The sequence below is a fragment of the Liolophura sinensis genome, chromosome 11, assembly GCF_032854445.1.
Source record: "Liolophura sinensis isolate JHLJ2023 chromosome 11, CUHK_Ljap_v2, whole genome shotgun sequence".
NCBI lineage: Eukaryota > Metazoa > Mollusca > Polyplacophora > Chitonida > Chitonidae > Liolophura > Liolophura sinensis.
In genome coordinates, this window is record NC_088305.1 from 3,862,358 (window position 1) to 3,882,249 (window position 19,892).

Consider the following 19,892-nt stretch of genomic DNA (forward strand, 5'->3'; position numbering starts at 1 on the left):
TTTGCCCATGTTAGTTACACACAGTATCAGACAAAATTACATACAGAATTTCATTATTATTAGTGTTATTTTGAATGGACATGGGAGGAGGGGAGATGGGGGTCTACATACGTTGAAAATGCATGTATCCATGTCTAGATATAGATAAATAAACCTATGTATATACACGTAAGCTGCCATTATCAAAAGGATCTCCAGATCTCCCGTGCCCCAGCGGGTTATGCGAACCGTGCCGTTCGCTGCGTTACTCACACACATGGCCCCCAACGGCATAAACAGGTGCTCGCTTGATAGCCCTGTGTGGGCAAACTATCCTCACAATAGTATACATTTACACCACTGTTCCCAAGGTTACGGCAAAAATAAAATGAACAGAACACTGTTGTGATGGATATGCAACCCAAAAGTGTTCATAAATTAAAATGACGTCGTTCAGAAATCAAGTTATTACCCGAAAAACAAGCGTGCATATGTCAAAAAAAGCGAATACATGTACAAGACTTACCTATGGCTCCTAAAGGAAACCTAGCTGACACCGGCGCCCTCGTGGAACAACCATATTCCACACCACAGCAAACCCAAACCGCCACCAAAAGCAAAAAAGCTAAGCCCTTCATCACTCTAGTATCGGTTCCATACTAAACAAAAAATTAAACAAGGAACCGATTTAGTATTGTCTGCTGTCAGAACAGACGGTTCCCCTTAACACAACCACATTGCCTAGCATTTGTTTTCAACATGGCGCTGGCTCATACATATTCATAAGCATTTGACGTCACGGATGCTGAAGGTTGGTGTGCCCGAAGTTTAAAGAGGGTGTTGACGGGGTAGATGTTTTTCCACTGCGGTCCTTTATAAATGAATGAGAAAAGGTACATTTTCCTACACGTGGTACTGTCAGGATACAGTAATTTAAAACGATAAGCCATAACACAGTACCTTTTTTTAATTACAGAATTTTAACGAACACGTACGGCCTTTTAAAATGGTTATTTTTTTTAACAATAATTAAACACATGACACATATTTATTCACGTGTAGGCTTATATAATATTTCTGTACAAAACATACACCAAATAGGGCTTATATTGTACCAATTCAGTCCACTTTAAGTTGCAATTTGACATAAAAAATAAAAATTCCAAAAAGATGTAAATATTCTGGTTACACCCAAGATCTTTGAACATTTGTATACCAGGTGTGTACTGTGCGTGTATAAAAATATGAAAAAAATCTGTTTTTATTACCGGCACCATAACTAATCACAAGAATGAATATGTCCAACATTGTCCAGCGGCGTACATGATATTTGGCACGATTCGGTTACGTGCAAGACATGATTAATCTATATGCTTAATAGAAGTGACCTATTGACAAACTCGATGTTTGATTGACGGAAAGTCAATAAGCCACCCACTCTGGACCCTCGCTCAACACCTACGACCGTTATTGATTCGTGCTTGGTGGTCACATCTTATGTGGAAATCGTGGAACCGTGAATTTGCAGAGCCGATGCCATGGCAGCGGCGTATGTAAAGTCAGGCCCGGTACATATAGTGTTGTCCATCCATCTCTTACTACTCAATATGGTAGCACGTCGCTATATATACCATGGATACATACAGGCATACATATCGGGTGCCATTGGAACTGCGCTATAGCTTCTTGGCACATATCGGCTAACCGAATATCGTTGTAGCTGACCACTCACAGCTGACATCTTGCAATATGGTTATATTCTTTGGGACGCCATTTCCACGAGGACGCCATTTTAAAGCCCAAAGGCATGTGGCTCTTTTACAGACTGTCCTTGTTCTTACCATCGTCGTCTCTGTAGATCTTTAAAACTTTCAAAGCTTGCAGCTTTTCCAAAGTGCCGAGGCAACATCATATAGGGGTACAAACGTGTAATTTAATCGAAAATCTTATAAGACGAAAAGAAAATTGCTTTTTCTTGGCTGCTTCAAAATTTACTATGACAATTTTACGCTGAGCCATTTACCGATATATAAAGCGCAAATAGGAGCAGAAGAAGCACTTTCCCCAGCTCAGACTGGAAAGTACACAGCATTTAACCTCGGAATGATATATATCATTAAAGGTTGAGAAGATTGGTTGCAGTTCTACGCATTTGTTTTCTTAGCAGTTTGTTGACTGACCACGACGCTATGCACGGTACATGGCACGAACCCTCCACACTGCTTGATGATGACACATTTCAAGCCAGCTGGAAGCATTCTTCGATCTTCTTGCCGAAGGCTTGTGGCACAGTTAACCATGTTATGTACCAGCTAGTCTTACATTCCCCCATGAAGAATGATCTTCCTGGTCAATGTGGAAGACACAAATGTGATTAAGGTTCGAAGGACTGTGTGCGTGTGTTTCTATACATGTATAGAGGCTTTACCTGAATAGAACTCTGCCTACGAACACTGGGAAGATTTCATAGCGCGCTGGTTCTGTTTAATATAAGCAGGCCATGGAACACGTGCTTGGACTTTAGGGGTACATATTTACGGGTATACTCTACCACAATCAATCTGGTTGGTGCTACATTCATCGATACACAACCATGCATATACCGTCTCAGTGAACACGATCTTAAAATAGGATTTATATTAGCAATGAGTGTATAATCTACGCATTGGGGTGTATGAGGTATTGACCAAGGGAGCATTATATCTGGGAGGGTTGATACATGTACGTTATACGCCCACTGTTTTTATTGGAAGAATGTAAGGCGTTGTTTGCAAAACCGACGAACACTATTGCCTTGCGTAAATTAACGTCTGAGATAGATATAGCAAACTTAATTTTTGTTCAGGACGGGCATGTATATGTTTGTTTGCCTGTGTAACGCCTCTCATACAGTTAAGATGGCTTTCAACTTTATGAGTGGAGAATGTGGACATCTATATACAATATAGTTAAGACGCACAGCATATAGAGAGGGGGGGGGGGGAACAGAGCAGCGGTGACAGTATGACAGCTGGCAAATGGTAGCAGGTGACCGGTGAAATACGGCCTCTTGTCAGTTTATTGTAACTGTTCATGTGACAATTACGTCCCATCCCCCCTGACCATGGCTTAAGCAGAATTGGGTCACAAAACATGCAGTGATGTTAATTAACTGCAGTTTATTAGACGTCACTGTCGTGCCTCTGTGGCCGAGGTAGCTAACGCGCCAGCGTGGCGCAATTATTCAGGAGCCTCTCATCAGGGCGGTCACTGTGAGTTCAAGTCCAACTCATGCTGGCTTCTGCTCCGGCAGTACGTAGGAAGGTCTACCAGCAACCTGCGGAAGGTCGTGGGTTTTCCCCGTGGGTTCTGCCCTGTTCCCTCCCATCATAATGCTGACTGACGTGGTGTGAGAGAAATTTTCTTAAAACTTCGTCAAACACCAGTCAAATAATCAAATAAAAAAATTAGACGTCACTGGTCTATAATGACTCATATACATATCACTCTTTATAGCCGGCTTAACAGTTACAGTGTCGGCAAGGTGTTTCTTCACTGGAACGTTGTGCCAAGTATACCGACTGGAGGTCGGGAGATCCCGGGGTCAAACACGCGCCAGGTCATATCAAAGACTTTACAAATGGTACTTGCCGCTGCCGCTGCCTCAGTGAGAGGTGAGAGGTTAGAGTACAACGTTAAACCCCGAGACAGACAATGAGGCAACCAGCACTCGCATGCCCGATGTACATGCGTACCTTCTTATGATGCGCTAAACGCCAAGGATGTACATGCATGACCAAAATTGCTGCTCTTTATTTACTAATCTATATGATATCCCAGAGGCCAGATTAAAAAGTTCCGTTGAAAGAAGTATTTTTGTCCTTTATACATTGAATTCTACGGAGCTCCTAATATAAGGTGCTAAGGGGCATGTAGTTTGCTACTATTTAAACCATGGCTTGCATGGGGCAAATTGGCACATTGACTGTATTTCACCGGATATACTCGTGACCATTTGCCAACTATCACACTGTCGTTGCTCTGGTTTTACTCTGCAGGCTGTAGGTCTTTAATTATATTTCTATGTATTGGAAGGACGTGCCAACTCACTAAAAACTGTAGACTGCCATTTTAGACACAGTTATGAATGACGCCAAAGTATTAGTCCTCTTACATATGTCCGAATTATATGTATGCACTGACTATATAAAGAGGTATTTTTTAGGCTTTAGAGTAACACAAAATCTTTTATAAATTTCACTCGAGCGTTTCAACACAATAAACTTAGCACTCCGCATTGTGTCAAAGCACCAGGGCTGTCTGTTCTTGTTCGTGACTTCCTCATGTCACCTTCAACTCAATAACTTGATCAGCAAAGTCTTTTATTTTAAAATATTTTCTTTGTGCTTCTTACACACGAGGCAGTCTTACTGCTTGGAACTCGAATTTAAACACGGTCATCTTATATGTCCGTAATATACTACATGTACATAGGTCAAACTGATGACCCAGTGGCCCCTTATCCAGCCCATGCTAGCTTCCTCTCCAGTCAAACGTGGCAATGTTTTCCAGCAACGTGCGGACAGTCGTGGGGTTTTCCCCCGGATTCTTGCCCCGATTTCTCCCACCAAAATGTTGGCTATCGTCGTATAAGTGACATATTCTTAAGTGTGACGTAAAACACCAATCAAATAAATAAATAAATTAATCTTTCCACAACAATATCTGACTTTCTGTTCAGTTGAGCCTGTGAAGTGCATGAACTTACATGGGACTTAGAGAACACAAGCGTTCACCGAGCCAAAATCTTTTCGTTTTCTTTGTTTTGTTCTCATTTTGTTTATTCCGACAGAATACATTATTTGTCCCATGATACATGCCCTGGCGCTATAAACTATAGTGAAAGCGAAAATTCCGTGAGTTGTTTGAATAGTTATTAAATGATTGGAAAATTCTCTCGTTTTATTCCCTCGCCATCATCTCAGACAGTCCTTGTTCAAACTCCACATCTATAACTTCATTCCAGGTTCAAACGTCAAATTCTTCTTTAACGTTGATTGGTTTATTTATGTAACTGATTCGTGTTGTACAACGTAGTCAAGAACGTTTCATTTGTACGAAGGTGGCCATCCGCAGATTGCTGACAAACCTTCCCACGAACCGCCGGAGCAGAAGCCCTGAACTCACAGCGACCGCATTGATGAGAGGCTTCTTAACACCCCACCCACCTCCCCACGTTCACTGAAGGCCACTTTCCACCAATAAGCTATGGTATGCATTCGTCACAGGTGGGAAAGTTCTTCAGTATAGGCCTACATAACTCGCCAAAGGTCTGTGGTTTAGCCTCGAGCATTCCAAATTATCAGCTCCCAAAAAACTGAGCGCCATGGTAAGGTGAAAATTCGTGAATATATGGCATTAAAAAACAATTCAGTTATTCTCTGGGTTTTCCTCCTACATTATACAAGCAGCTTTGAACGTCAAAGTGTTGTAAATCAGAGACGCATGCTTCTGAACATAACCACGTCGAGACACTCAATCTTAGACGAGGTCATTTCAAAGTAGGGGGTTATCACAGGTGTTCATGCCACCTGTCAAATAAATTCATTAAGGCAGACGACAACAATCTCACGCTAATCAATGAAGAAATTATGATGCTTATTTTTTAGTTCAAAGACTTAATAAGAGAGAGCTGTATAGCTCCAATTTAATTTCCACCCCCCCCCCCCGACAAACGACCCGTTCCCGCCAAAAAAACAGAAAAAAAAACATTTGAGCAGAATATCTAAAGTTGACCCCTCGCATATACTCCTTATCCTGTTATATAACATGACAGCTGTGAAAGTAGTCGATAATCAAATTATGTACCTCTGTTTTGATTACAGCTGTTCGTATATTCAATGTGGCCATTTAATTCAACACGAACGCTGTGAGTTCAAGTCCAGCTCATGCTGGCTTCCTCTCTGGCCGTACGTTGGGAGGTCTGTCAGCAACCTGCGCATGGTCGTGGGTTTTCCGGGCTCTGCCCGGTTTGCACCCACCACAATGCTGGCCGCCATCGTATAAGTGAAATATTCTTGAGCACAGCGTAAAACACCAATCAAATAAATAAAAAAATAAATAATTCAACACGACTACTGTATACTGCTCCCGGGTTAAGTGGCAACAGACGCACTTATGAAGCAGGGTGTCAGAGATCTGAACACTTACCTCAAAGAAATTTGTACTCATTTCAAAACTAGGGGATCTTACCGTGAAGGCGTTTGAAAGAATAATCATGACACACCAGATTTCTGCAGTAATATCATGTGATATTGATTGAAATCGTCAATGCCGGACCCAAAGGGTATATCGTTATTCAAGTCATAATTTACAGTGCCAAAACTAAAAGTAACCCACATATACACTCAAAAAATTAATCTGTTATTTTTAACAGAAAGTCTTTTGTTTGAATGATGCTATAGAATGGATTTTGTTATTATAATACAATATCCTGTCCTATTCAACATAAATTTCCTGTTAGTTTTATAAAATATTTGTAATGAATTAACAGAATATTTATGTTATATTTAACATAATAATCTGCTACAATAGTAAAATACATTCTAGAGTCACTCAGCCAACAGACTTTCTCTTAAATTTAACAGATTATTTCTACAAGTGTAGTTTCGTCAAGGTCATCAAGTACCCTTCGCACCATAGGGTCTTGTTCAGCCGTTTTACGAGTATTACTATTGCGTATGATGGATCACTGAAGGGCTACTGCAGTATTTTCCAGAATTGACAATTCTTGGCGAAGTCTTCAATCGCCAAAAGGACAATAGTCTGATTAGCTCCCATATTTATGTTCCTGGGCCTTCTATACTACGAACCGGCCCGGATAGCACAGTTGGTAGAGCGTCCGCTTCGGGACTGGTAGATCCAGGATCAATCCTTGATCGAGTCACACCTAAGACTTTAAAAGAGGAAGTATTAACTTCCTCGCTTGGCGTCCGGCATGAAGGGGATACCCCTATACTGGTTGACCCGTATAGGGGTAATGGCTCGGGCGGGGCGGCTCACTTGCCTTCGGTAAGTCGTCTCAGTGAAGCAGCACTAAATAAAAAATCCGTCCTGCTACAAGGAGGCACATTACACGTACATGCACCCTAAGGATTCTTCATATGACTGAAAAATTGTTGAGTACGACGTTAAACCCCAAACACTCACTCACTCACTCTATACTACGAACCTTTCAGGTCACAAACAGATTTCGAAGGTCATCATTTTTTTCTTTAATAAGGTTTTCAGTTCAAGACAGTTCATTTTCCACGAGAGACTCTATGGCGGAGTGCTAAGTGCTAAACGCTCGAGGGAAATTTAATAAAAGACTTTGCATTACTCTAAACCCTAAAAAAATACTTCTTTATTTAATCAATTGATACATATGATTCGGACATATGTAAGAAGAGCAATCTGATGAGGTCATGGCGTGATGCATGATAGTGGCTAAAATGGCAGTCTACAATCTTCAGTGAGTAGACAAGTCGGGCGGATTTCAATCATTTTTTCTTCAGATATACTGTGATTTTGTACATAAAGTTATGGTCTAAAAGGAGTCATTATTCCACTGCCTTTCAGTAAGTTTAGCAGAACTCTATTCAGGAGTTCTCATTTTGTTCGAGATGAGCTCTCCCGAGGTCCGCTTTGCATGCCATTTTGGCTGGTGGCTATGTAACATAAACAGGAGGTTTATTTGTTTTTGTGCATTTATCCCAAAATACAGCAAAACGATTGACTTGTATAAAACAGGGATCGCGGGACTGATCTACATACTCGTCCGTGAGAATATTGTGAAAGTCAGTAAATATGAAGTGTTTTCTGCGCAACTTGCTTAACCGATCGAGCAGTACCGAAATCAAAAGCAGGAGAAAAGGCGTGAAAGTAGTGCCTTTCGGAAGGTGGATATTGGGACTGACGGCCGGAATGGCGGACGTATAATCCGAACGAACGGACGCACTTTCTTCCATTCGTCCCATTATGACTGATTATATACATTTATACTCTTTATGTGTTGTGCTCCACCTACAGGAAGTAAGAAGGTGAGCTTTTGTAATTCGAAGATTTTGCAGTAGACACCTTTTAAGATGTACACTGTATATCTTCAATTAGAGCCAAAAATTTTCTCTGGTTGGACTTTCTCCTCACATACACTGTAAGCTAGCGAATTTCCGTATGTTATAGTAGACGAGAGTTATGCACAGTATCTAATTTGTCACCGGGCACGATTACCTCAGGTATATCGCAGCGGCCATCGCTGAGGCAATTCACTCATGAGGTCGAATGTTTCGAATTCAGCTATTGCTGTTGTTCAAATATCGCTTTTCCTGCTTTTGAGCAAACTGACTATGACAGCATCCGGCTTTCCTTTCTTGGTATCATATGTTGTGGATTCTCTCTCCGGCTGCACGGCATGCATGGTCGTCGACAAAAGCTACATGAGATGGCGCATCGTCTGGATGGGAAATGTGTATATCGAATGGTCGTTTCAGTTTGCTATCTGGGATGGCTGCATGAGATGGTCGTGTACGATGGCTGTATGAGATGGCCGTGTGGGATGGCTGTATGAAATGGCTGTGTGGGATGGTTGTATGAGATGGCCGTGTGTGATGGCTGTATGAGATGGCCGTGTGAGATGGTTGTATGAGTTGGTTGTGTGGGATGGCTGTATGAGATGGTCGTGTGTGACGACTGTATGAGATGGTCGTGTGGGATGGTTGTATGAGATGGTCGTGTGGGATGGTTGTATGAGATGGTCGTGTGCGATGGTTGTATGAGATGACCGTGTGAGATGGTTGTATGAGTTGGTTGTGAGGGATGGCTGTATGAAATGGTCGTGTGTGACGACTGTATGAGATGGTCGTGTGTGACGACTGTATGAGATGGTCGTGTGTGATTGCTGTATTAGATGACTGTTTGTTTGCGATAGCTGTATGAAATGGCCGTGAGGGATGGCAGTATGAAATGGTCGTCTGCGACAGCTGCATGAGATGGTCCTGTGCGATCACTGTATTAGATGGATGTGCGGAACGGCTGTATTAGATGACTGTGCGCAAAGGCAATATTAGATGACTGTGGGGGGCGGCTGTATTAGATGACTTTGCGGGACGGCTGTATTAGATTACTGTGAAGGACGGCTGTATTAGATGACTGTGAGGGACGGCTGTATTAGATGACTGTGAGGGGCGGCTGTATTAGATGACCGTGAGGGACGGCTGCATTAGATGACTGTGCGGAAGGGCTTTATTAGATGACTGTGAGGGACGACTGTATTAGATTACTGTGAGGGACGGCTGTATTAGATGACTGTGAGGGACGGCTGTATTAGATGACTGTGAGGGGCGGCTGTAATAGATGACCGTGAGGGACAGCTGCATTAGATGACTGTGCGGAAGGGCTTTATTAGATGACTGTGAGGGACGACTGTATTAGATGAATGTGAGGAACGGCTGTATTAGATGACTGTGCGGGACGGCTGTATTAGATGACTGTGAGGGGCGGCTGTATTAGATGACTGTGAGGGGCGGCTGTATTAGATGACTGTGAGGGACGCCTGTATTAGATGACTGTGAGGGACGCCTGTATTAGATGACTGTGAGGGACGACTGAATTAGATGACTGTGAGGGACGGCTGTATTAGATGACTGTGAGGGACGGCTGTATTAGATGACGGTGAGGGATGGCTGTATTAGATGACTGTGAGGAACGGCTGTATTAGATGACTGTGAGGGACGACTGTATTAGATGACTGTGAGGGACAGCTGCATTAGATGACTGTGCTGAAGGGCTTTATTAGATGACTGTGAGGGACGACTGTATTAGATGACTGTGAGGGACGGCTGTATTAGATGACTGTGAGGGACGCCTGTATTAGATGACTGTGAGGGACGCCTGTATTAGATGACTGTGAGGAACGGCTGTATTAGATGACTGTGAGGGACGGCTGTATTAGATGACGGTGAGGGATGGCTGTATTAGATGACTGTGAGGAACGGCTGTATTAGATGACTGTGAGGGACGGCTGTATTAGATGACTGTGAGGGACGGCTGTATTAGATGACGGTGAGGGATGGCTGTATTAGATGACTGTGAGGAACGGCTGTATTACATGACTGTGAGGGACGGGTGTATTAGATTACTGTGAGGGACGGCTGTATTAGATGACTGTGAGGGACGGCTGTATTAGATGACAGTGAGGGATGGCTGTATTAGATGACTGTGAGGAACGGCTGTATTAGATGACTGTGAGGGACGGCTGTATTAGATGACTGTGAGGGACGGCTGTATTAGATGACTGTGAGGGACGGTTGTATTAGATGACTGTGAGGAACGGCTGTATTAAATGACTGTGAGGGACGGCTGTGTTAGATGACTGTGAGGGACGGCTGTATTAGATGACTGTGAGGGACGACTGTATTAGATTACTGTGAGGGACGGCTGTATTAGATGACTGTAAGGGATGGCTGTATTCGATGACTGTGAGGAAAGGCTGTATTAGATGACTGTGTGGAACGGCTTTATTAGATGACTGTGAGGAACGGCTGTATTAGATGACTGTGAGAGACGGCTGTATTAGATGACGGTGAGGGATGGCTGTATTAGATGACTGTGAGGGACGACTGTATTAGATTACTGTGAGGGACGGCTGTATTAGATGACTGTGAGGGACGACTGCATTAGATTACTGTGAGGGACGGCTGTATTAGATGACTGTGAGGGATGGCTGTATTAGATGACTGTGAGGAACGGCTGTATTAGATGACTGTGTGGAACGGCTTTATTAGATGACTGTGAGGGACGGCTGCATTAGATGACTGTGCGGAAGGGCTTTATTAGATGACTGTGAGGGACGACTGTATTAGATTACTGTGAGGGACGGCTGTATTAGATGACTGTGAGGGACGGCTGTATTAGATGACTGTGAGGGACGGCTGTATTAGATGACTGTGAGGGGCGGCTGTAATAGATGACCGTGAGGGACAGCTGCATTAGATGACTGTGCGGAAGGGCTGTATTAGATGACTGTGAGGGACGACTGTATTAGATGAATGTGAGGAACGGCTGTATTAGATGACTGTGCGGGACGGCTGTATTAGATGACTGTGAGGGGCGGCTGTATTAGATGACTGTGAGGGGCGGCTGTATTAGATGACTGTGAGGGACGCCTGTATTAGATGACTGTGAGGGACGCCTGTATTAGATGACTGTGAGGGACGACTGAATTAGATTACTGTGAGGGACGGCTGTATTAGATGACTGTGAGGGACGGCTGTATTAGATGACGGTGAGGGATGGCTGTATTAGATGACTGTGAGGAACGGCTGTATTAGATGACTGTGAGGGACGACTGTATTAGATGACTGTGAGGGACAGCTGCATTAGATGACTGTGCTGAAGGGCTTTATTAGATGACTGTGAGGGACGACTGTATTAGATGAATGTGAGGGACGGCTGTATTAGATGACTGTGAGGGACGCCTGTATTAGATGACTGTGAGGGACGCCTGTATTAGATGACTGTGAGGGACGGCTGTATTAGATGACTGTGAGGGACGGCTGTATTAGATGACGGTGAGGGATGGCTGTATTAGATGACTGTGAGGAACGGCTGTATTAGATGACTGTGAGGGACGGCTGTATTAGATGACTGTGAGGGACGGCTGTATTAGATGACGGTGAGGGATGGCTGTATTAGATGACTGTGAGGAACGGCTGTATTACATGACTGTGAGGGACGGGTGTATTAGATTACTGTGAGGGACGGCTGTATTAGATGACTGTGAGGGACGGCTGTATTAGATGACAGTGAGGGATGGCTGTATTAGATGACTGTGAGGAACGGCTGTATTAGATGACTGTGAGGGACGGCTGTATTAGATGACTGTGAGGGACGGCTGTATTAGATGACTGTGAGGGACGGTTGTATTAGATGACTGTGAGGAACGGCTGTATTAGATGACTGTGAGGGACGGCTGTGTTAGATGACTGTGAGGGACGGCTGTATTAGATGACTGTGAGGGACGACTGTATTAGATTACTGTGAGGGACGGCTGTATTAGATGACTGTAAGGGATGGCTGTATTCGATGACTGTGAGGAAAGGCTGTATTAGATGACTGTGTGGAACGGCTTTATTAGATGACTGTGAGGAACGGCTGTATTAGATGACTGTGAGAGACGGCTGTATTAGATGACGGTGAGGGATGGCTGTATTAGATGACTGTGAGGGACGACTGTATTAGATTACTGTGAGGGACGGCTGTATTAGATGACTGTGAGGGACGACTGCATTAGATTACTGTGAGGGACGGCTGTATTAGATGACTGTGAGGGATGGCTGTATTAGATGACTGTGAGGAACGGCTGTATTAGATGACTGTGTGGAACGGCTTTATTAGATGACTGTGAGGAACGGCTGTATTAGATGACTGTGAGGGACGGCTGTATTAGATGACGGTGAGGGATGGCTGTATTAGATGACTGTGAGGAACGGCTGTATTAGATTACTGTGAGGGACGGCTGTGTTAGATGACTGTGAGGGACGGCTGTATTAGATGACTGTGAGGGATGGCTGTATTAGATGACTGTGAGGGACGGCTGTATTAGATGACTGTGAGGGACGACTGTATTAGATGACTGTGAGGGACGGCTGTATTAGATGACTGTGAGGAACGGCTGTATTAGATGACTGTGAGGAACGGCTGTATTAGATGACTGTGAGGAACGGCTGTATTAGATGACTGTGAGGGACGGCTGTATTAGATGACTGTGAGGGACGGCTGTATTGCATATAGCATACTGTTCTATCGTAGGACATGTCTGTACACTTGCTTGAAATTATTTACGAATGCCTGAGACGGCAGGATGGACTTCCATCAACAGAAATAGAAGCAAGGTTCAGGTGACAAAAAAGGCTTTTCACACTTCAGACGCTGTAAAATGAGCCTACGGACACATTGCACCGTTAGTGTTATTTGCGACACCCGATACCACGTCCTGACGGAGATGGGTAGGCCTACACAGATGTGTAAAATGTACAACGGAAGGTTAAATACACTCACAAATTAGAACGATTGCACTCCGTAATATGGGTGGAGGAAACCGGAGTGCGCGTGGAAACCCACTGCCCTCAATATTATTTAAAAGAGAGACTAAAAAGATAGAAACTGGCTATCGAATTCTTATTACATGAAACAAATATTGCTGTTTTTATGTCGAGTCGAAATATGTTTATTTCAATCGAGTGATGCTTGACTTCAAGAACTTCTCCGGTCTGCGATAGCAGTCAGTATTATGAATCGAGAAAACCGGAGTGACAGGAGAATACCATCAACTTTATATTATTATCACCAGGCGCGAGGGAATCTACACTCAAAAAAAAAAAAAAAAAAAACTAATGTGTTATTTGATTCAGAGAGTTTGTTGTCTGAGTGATGCTACAATGTATTCTGCTCATGCACCAGATTGTTCTGTTAAATATAACACCCACATTCTATAAATTTAACACAAATATTCATTAGACTACCAGGATATTATGCTATAACCACGGAATACATTCTAGACTTTCCGTTAAAATTAAACACGTTAATGTTTTGAGCATACAAATTCCAACGCATGGCCGGTTTTGAACCCACACCTCGTGTGTCCCAGAGATTGAAAAAAAGAAAACACTGTAATCACTAGACCAGGGCCCGCACCTAAGAGCTCAGCTGAATGTGGGCAAGCATGGCATACAGATAAGTAAAACGTGACTGCGGTCATTCAGAACAAATACCTGTGCGCAAGTTTTGTTACATGTATATGTCAGCTACTTATAATCCTATCTTTCAGACGTTCGAACATCACACAACTGCTAGGAAATTATGTTCTTTGATCCATTTTTCACTTATACGACGGTGGTCAGCATTATGGTGGAAGGAAATCGTTCAGAGGCCTCGGTTAAGCATAACATACAGCGTTTGGCAAAAATACGGTTTGATTAATTAAAAACGAAATAATATTGCAGTGAACAAATATTGTTCACAGCGTTAAAATGATTTACAAGGGTGTTGATAATGACAAGTTTATAGTGGGCATGATTCTAGAAACAGCCCTTTTTGGCACTTAAAACTACTTGGAATTATCGACAAAGGTACACTCAAAACATTAATGTGTCAGTTTTAACAGAAATTCTGTTGTCTGAATGATGCTAGAATGTATTCTATTGTTATAACACAATAATGTGACATAATATCATGTTAGTCATGTTAGTCTAATAGAATCTTTATGGAATATATGAATTATACTTAACAGAAAAAGTTGATGCAATAGCAGGATACATTCTAGCATCATTCAGATAACAGGCCTTCCGATAAAATTAACAGATCAATTTTTTGAGCGTATACACTCTCTTAAAACAAAAATGCTAAATAATCATCTTTCCCTAAGTGATATAGATTGATGCAACATTTTAATTGCTGTTTAATTTGTGATTTATTTGATAGATGTTTTGCGCCGTACTCAAGAATATTGCATTTATACGACAGCGTGTATTACATGAAGTACAACAATTTGTGTGCTGCTGGTACACAAAACTATGTGAATATGCAATTTTGCCACAATACAGTGTTCTACAGATACACAGTAGTTTTTAGAGAGTGTAAATAGAAAAGAGTAAATTTCTCACCTTGAAATCATATTGGATGACCTCAGTTTTTGTCAATGTTGTCACCCTAAAGAGCTCAAAATGTAAAACAGTTTGGCCCCTGGTCCAGGATATGTAAACGTATGGAGGACGGCTGCTTGGTCATTCCTTGTTTCACGCTTACACTTAAAAACATAATTTGTTAAATTTAACAGAAAGTCTATTGTTTCAGTGATGCTGGAATATATTTTGTTATTAGAGCGGATTATTCTGTGAAATATAACACACATATTCCGTTAATTAACATAAAGTGAGTATAACACTAACAGAATATTGTGTTGAATATAACGTAGTATTATGATATGACAACAGAATATATTTTAGCATCACTCAGACAACAGATTTATTATTATTTTTTTTATTTAAAACAAAATTATTATTTTTGTTTTGAGTGTATATACAATCCGGTTCCATGCAATGGTTTACTAAATAACACACCATTCCTGGCTTGGTGGGCAACATTTTGCCCATTGTACGGGTCATCTTCAGCTCAGTCAGATAACTTGAAGTGTTGAACTAAGACTTAGCCTGGTTGTACTAAATATTACACCAGAACACCCTCAGGTTTCATTCCAGCTTTCCTTTGTACTGTTGCGGCTCGGTTTGATTGATTGATTGATTGATTGATTGATTGATTGATTGATTGGTTGATTGGTTGATTGGTTGATTGATTGATTGATTGGTTGATTGGTTGATTGGTTGATTGATTGATTGATTGATTGATTGATTGATTGATTGATTGATTGATTGATTGATTGATTGACATTTGCTTAATCTCAAATTTGAAAAAAATGTACTTGCACAATATCGGTTAATTTTTATGGATGGAGCAAACCGGAATTAATGCCACCGACCTTCGGCGAGTTATTGATGAACTTTCCTAAGTGTAAGGCACAGATATGGACATTATTTATATTGGTGGCAAACAGATGATTTACGCTATACTACACAAACGGCCACACGAGCGTCATCCACAGCTTACCGACAAGAGGACCCCAACATCGGTGAAGGAGGGGAAATGTAGAAATATCTTGTCCAAGGCCGGATTTGAACCCACACAAGACTTAGCTATCCGGCAAAGGCGGGTGGTAACATTCGAGGTCGTCCAACCAATGTTGCAAACCTGTAGGCAATTATAAGGTTTTAACATATGTTTTTATTGTAATTCACGATCACTAATTTATGAGATATTATATTATTATATTTAAGCTTTATACAAGTAAATCAGTAATGGGATCTCGGCCTGACAGCACCTTTCTGATGGTTTTTTGATTCCCCCGGGCTCAGCAGGGTTTCTTTCCGCCATAATGCTGGTCGCAGTATTCTTGAGTACAGCTTAAAGCACCAGTACAATGAGTAAATAAACGCAATTGTTTCTCCAACTCTAAATGTCACAGACCTGTGTACAAGATTGCAGACCTGTGTACAAGGATTGTGTGATAAAATTGCCCGTTCCCATTTATTGCCAGCACACAAATAGGGCATGTATGTTCACGCCATACTAATGTAGGCCATTTTCATCCAGTCATTGACTGAAGATCAAAGCGGCCCAACCGGCGTGACGTCAGTAGGAGTGCTAAATCGGAACAACCTCCCACATGAAGATAGCTCACCTGTGCCAACGGTACAATACATAACGCTTGACACAAATCGAGAGGAACGCGCATGTGTATTGAGGACTATATATATCAATACACCTGCGGGTTCCTCTCGGTTTCAATAAAGCGTTTTCACTCAAGCACAGAACCAACATATATGTTGCTGGTTTGCACTTTATTATCGGCCATGATGACTACGCACTATTTTCAATAAATCTGAAAAGTTTTAGACAATTACAAGTGTTGAATGAATGAACGATCATGGATGCTTAACACCCATTCGGCAGTACAGAAGTCATTTGAGATACACACAAAAGAGAGTGTTTCGTTTATAAACACATTTCAATCTGTTACATTTGGAAAAGCGCAAAGGTGATTATTCATACAGTATGTGTTTAGTAACTGAAGAGATATGTTTATTATAGTAATAATGTGAAATGTTGACATAGTAAAATGGTGGATATTTTCAATACACAAATAGTCCAGTAAATATGACTTACTGTTTATGTTATAACTGTAAAATGCCTATAAACATGTAAAGGTGTTTACTATAGTTAACATGTGACATGTTTAAAATGTATACATGTATCCTTGACTATACGGCACAGAAATAATAAAAATTAATAAATCAAAACCGATTATAAACCGAGGTTTTTTAGCCATCTGTTCTACACCATGTATGCACTCTAAAAATAATCTGTTAATTTTATTAGAAAATCTGTTACCTTGAGTGTTACTAAACTGTATTCTGTTACTAAACATAATACTGTGCTATGCTGAACTTCTTACCCCGTTAGTGTAATATAATCTTTATGTTGAGACAAACGAATATTTGTGCTATATTTAACTGTCATTTGCGACAAAAACAGAATAACAGTCTAAAATCACTGAAAAAATAGGGTTTCTACGGAAGGGTAGAAGGGACATCCGAAAAAAAAATTGAATAGAAAAAAGACAGAGTTTAATACAACAAATATATTTTCTCATGTTTTGAAAGACTAGTGTTTATAACATAGATTACCAATCACCGTGTTACAGATCAAGCATGTTATGTAGTGATACACCATTAGTCGAGAGACCCTGGATCAAACTCGCAGACTTTAAACGTGGTACCTCGCTTGGCGCCCAGCAACGAGAGGTTAGAGCAAGGAAACAGAACTTGTTCGCCTGGTGTCTGTACAATATCACTGGGTGGGGTGAACACAAACCTATAATTGTGACAGGACGTTAAAACCCAAGTGTACATACATACCATACATAACGGTGTCAGTCATTTTACGAAACAACCGCAGATTTTCCTGATTTCATGAGAAAATGCTTAAATTCTTAAAATTTTTGGAAAATTTTATAAAATAACTGCATCATTCGTTTTCCACCAATATGATCTGCGGAGATCTGTGAAAGCCTTAAAGCTTCTTGATCCTTGCGTTAAACAACGAGTGAATAAATAAATAAATAAATAAATGTACAAAACCCAATTCCTTCAGACGGTTTTAGTTAACGGTCAACGCAACTAGGCCTACATCAATCACTACATAATTGCTACAAGCAGTTTTGCGAAACTGTGCCAAATTATTATTGTTTTTTTTTTTTGTTTTTTTTTTTTTTTTTTTGTTTTTTTGGGCTTGTTATTGTTTTTGGTGCGATCGACAAGCCTGTGCTGGGGGGTGCTATTAAGTGGAATTGCGGATTTCTCGTGATCACGTGGATTTTGCACCATCGGTAAAGTGATCAAAGTACCACAAAAAATGAATTGAACAGCATACACGTAGCGTTGATTAGTAGATTCTACAGATAAACATGCTATTGACAGATACTTTGAGGTTACTGGGCTCAGCAAGCTTAATTGATAATATCTGCCGCGTGTATAGTATACCGCGCCTGTATATCGATCACCCGATGATTATCATTCGCGTGACTTATCGTTGCCTCATCATCAGGAGAGCTTAAATGGACAACCTTTGTTTCTTGTTGTTTTTCACCATATAGGTGTACTAAAGATTTTTCATTTTTCATTTTTCAACGGCAGTCAGTTTTATGGGTGAAGGGACACAGAGTGCCTGGTTTACACACACACACATTTCTCCCCAACGCGTTACTTTTGATTTATTACTGGTTTATTGTTGTTTTACATCATATACTAAAGAATTTTCATTTTTCAGTGGTGAGAGCAGTACATTTACCATGTACACACTACCGTACTTAAAACGCTATGCACTAAAAAATAAAAAAATAAAAATAATAATAATTTGTTAATTATAACAATTTTATTTTTGGATACTTCTAGAAAGTAGACTCTATTCTGTTATTACAGCAAAATAATGTGCCATTCTCAAAATAATATCCTGTTAGCATTGTACAATCTTTCTGTTGAGATAAAAGAATATGTGTGCTGTATTTTACAGAATAGTCTGATAAAACGATGGAATGATCTGCTGTAACTATGCTGTATTTTACAGAATAGTCTGATAAAACGATGGAATGATCTGCTGTAACAACAGAATTCATTTTAGTTTTCTCTCCAAGAACGTACTTTCCATTGAATTTAACAGATTGTTTTTGAGAGCACCCAGTTAGCGTGGGGTCTGTTCTTCTTATTACACCCCAGTGAATATTTTACCAGCAACTCTTCCTTTTACAGCGCATTTCCGCTTTAAGCACAGAAATGAAGGCAAACGCAGTGTACGATTTGTCCGGTATATAGGCCCATCGATTAAGTCAGTATCAATTACGGGTATCAATCGATTTTTATCCTGTGACGTGTGTAAGACCTAATTCAGCCTGTCCATCCCATTCTATAGATGTGAGGATGACGTAATACAGTGTTTGCCGTTGCCAAGGCTGAATATCACGTGACAAATGAGAATGGGAAATGTGTGTGTGTTTGGGGTGGGTTTGGGGGGAGATTCAATATATTGGCCATGGCTGTTACCTAATATCTTCGTCAGGCCCATTTCTCCCCATGAAATAATAAGCCATTATGTTTGTGGGCATACTGCTATTAAATAATTAGACATTGCTGTTGGCTTTCCCTGATTTGGTCTCAATGTTATTTATTTATTTGACTGGTGTTTACGACAAGATCTCCCAGCATTATGGTTGGAGGAAATCGGCCAGAGCCAGGAGGAAACCCACGACCATCTGCAGTTTGCTGGAGGGCTTCCCACGTACGGCCGAAGAGGTAGCAAGCATGAGCTGGACGTGAACTCACAGCGACCATATTGGTCAAAGCCCCCCCCCCCCACTCCCCTCGTTGTCATTGTGGTTTAACTATTTCTGTTCCTCTTTCTGTCTGTCTGGCAAGGAGCTGCGTACAACACCGTTCTATTCGTGTGACATGTACATTCATTCACACTGTTACTATCAATCAAATAACTGATGCATGCGTGGAGAATGTGTATACTTTGCCCACAGTAAAGGGGATATCAAATGCCAGAACGGTTCTACTACGGTGAGACTACGGACAGCCAAATAATGATTACGGGTGACTACGGCGGTCCTGGGTATAGACTGTAGTAGGTCAGAAGTACATCCTGGAAACATGCCGCCGTCAACACGATGTCAACACGATGTCAACACGTACGTACGGCGCGCATGGTGTTACAACGGATGGTCA

The 19,892-nt window shown here is 41.4% G+C and overlaps 1 protein-coding gene across 1 annotated transcript in view; it reads right to left on the reverse strand.

Annotated features, from left to right (window-relative positions):
• LOC135477525 (receptor-type tyrosine-protein phosphatase N2-like) overlaps positions 1 to 726 on the reverse strand; it is a 186,994-nt gene extending 186,268 nt beyond the window's left edge. Inside the window, exon 1 of the mRNA XM_064757665.1 lies at positions 506 to 726. Within this exon, the coding sequence (XP_064613735.1) occupies positions 506 to 617 (112 nt within the window). The 5' untranslated portion in view covers positions 618 to 726. The remainder of the gene's footprint in view (positions 1 to 505) is intronic.
• Positions 727 to 19,892: the final 19,166 nt, after the last annotated feature.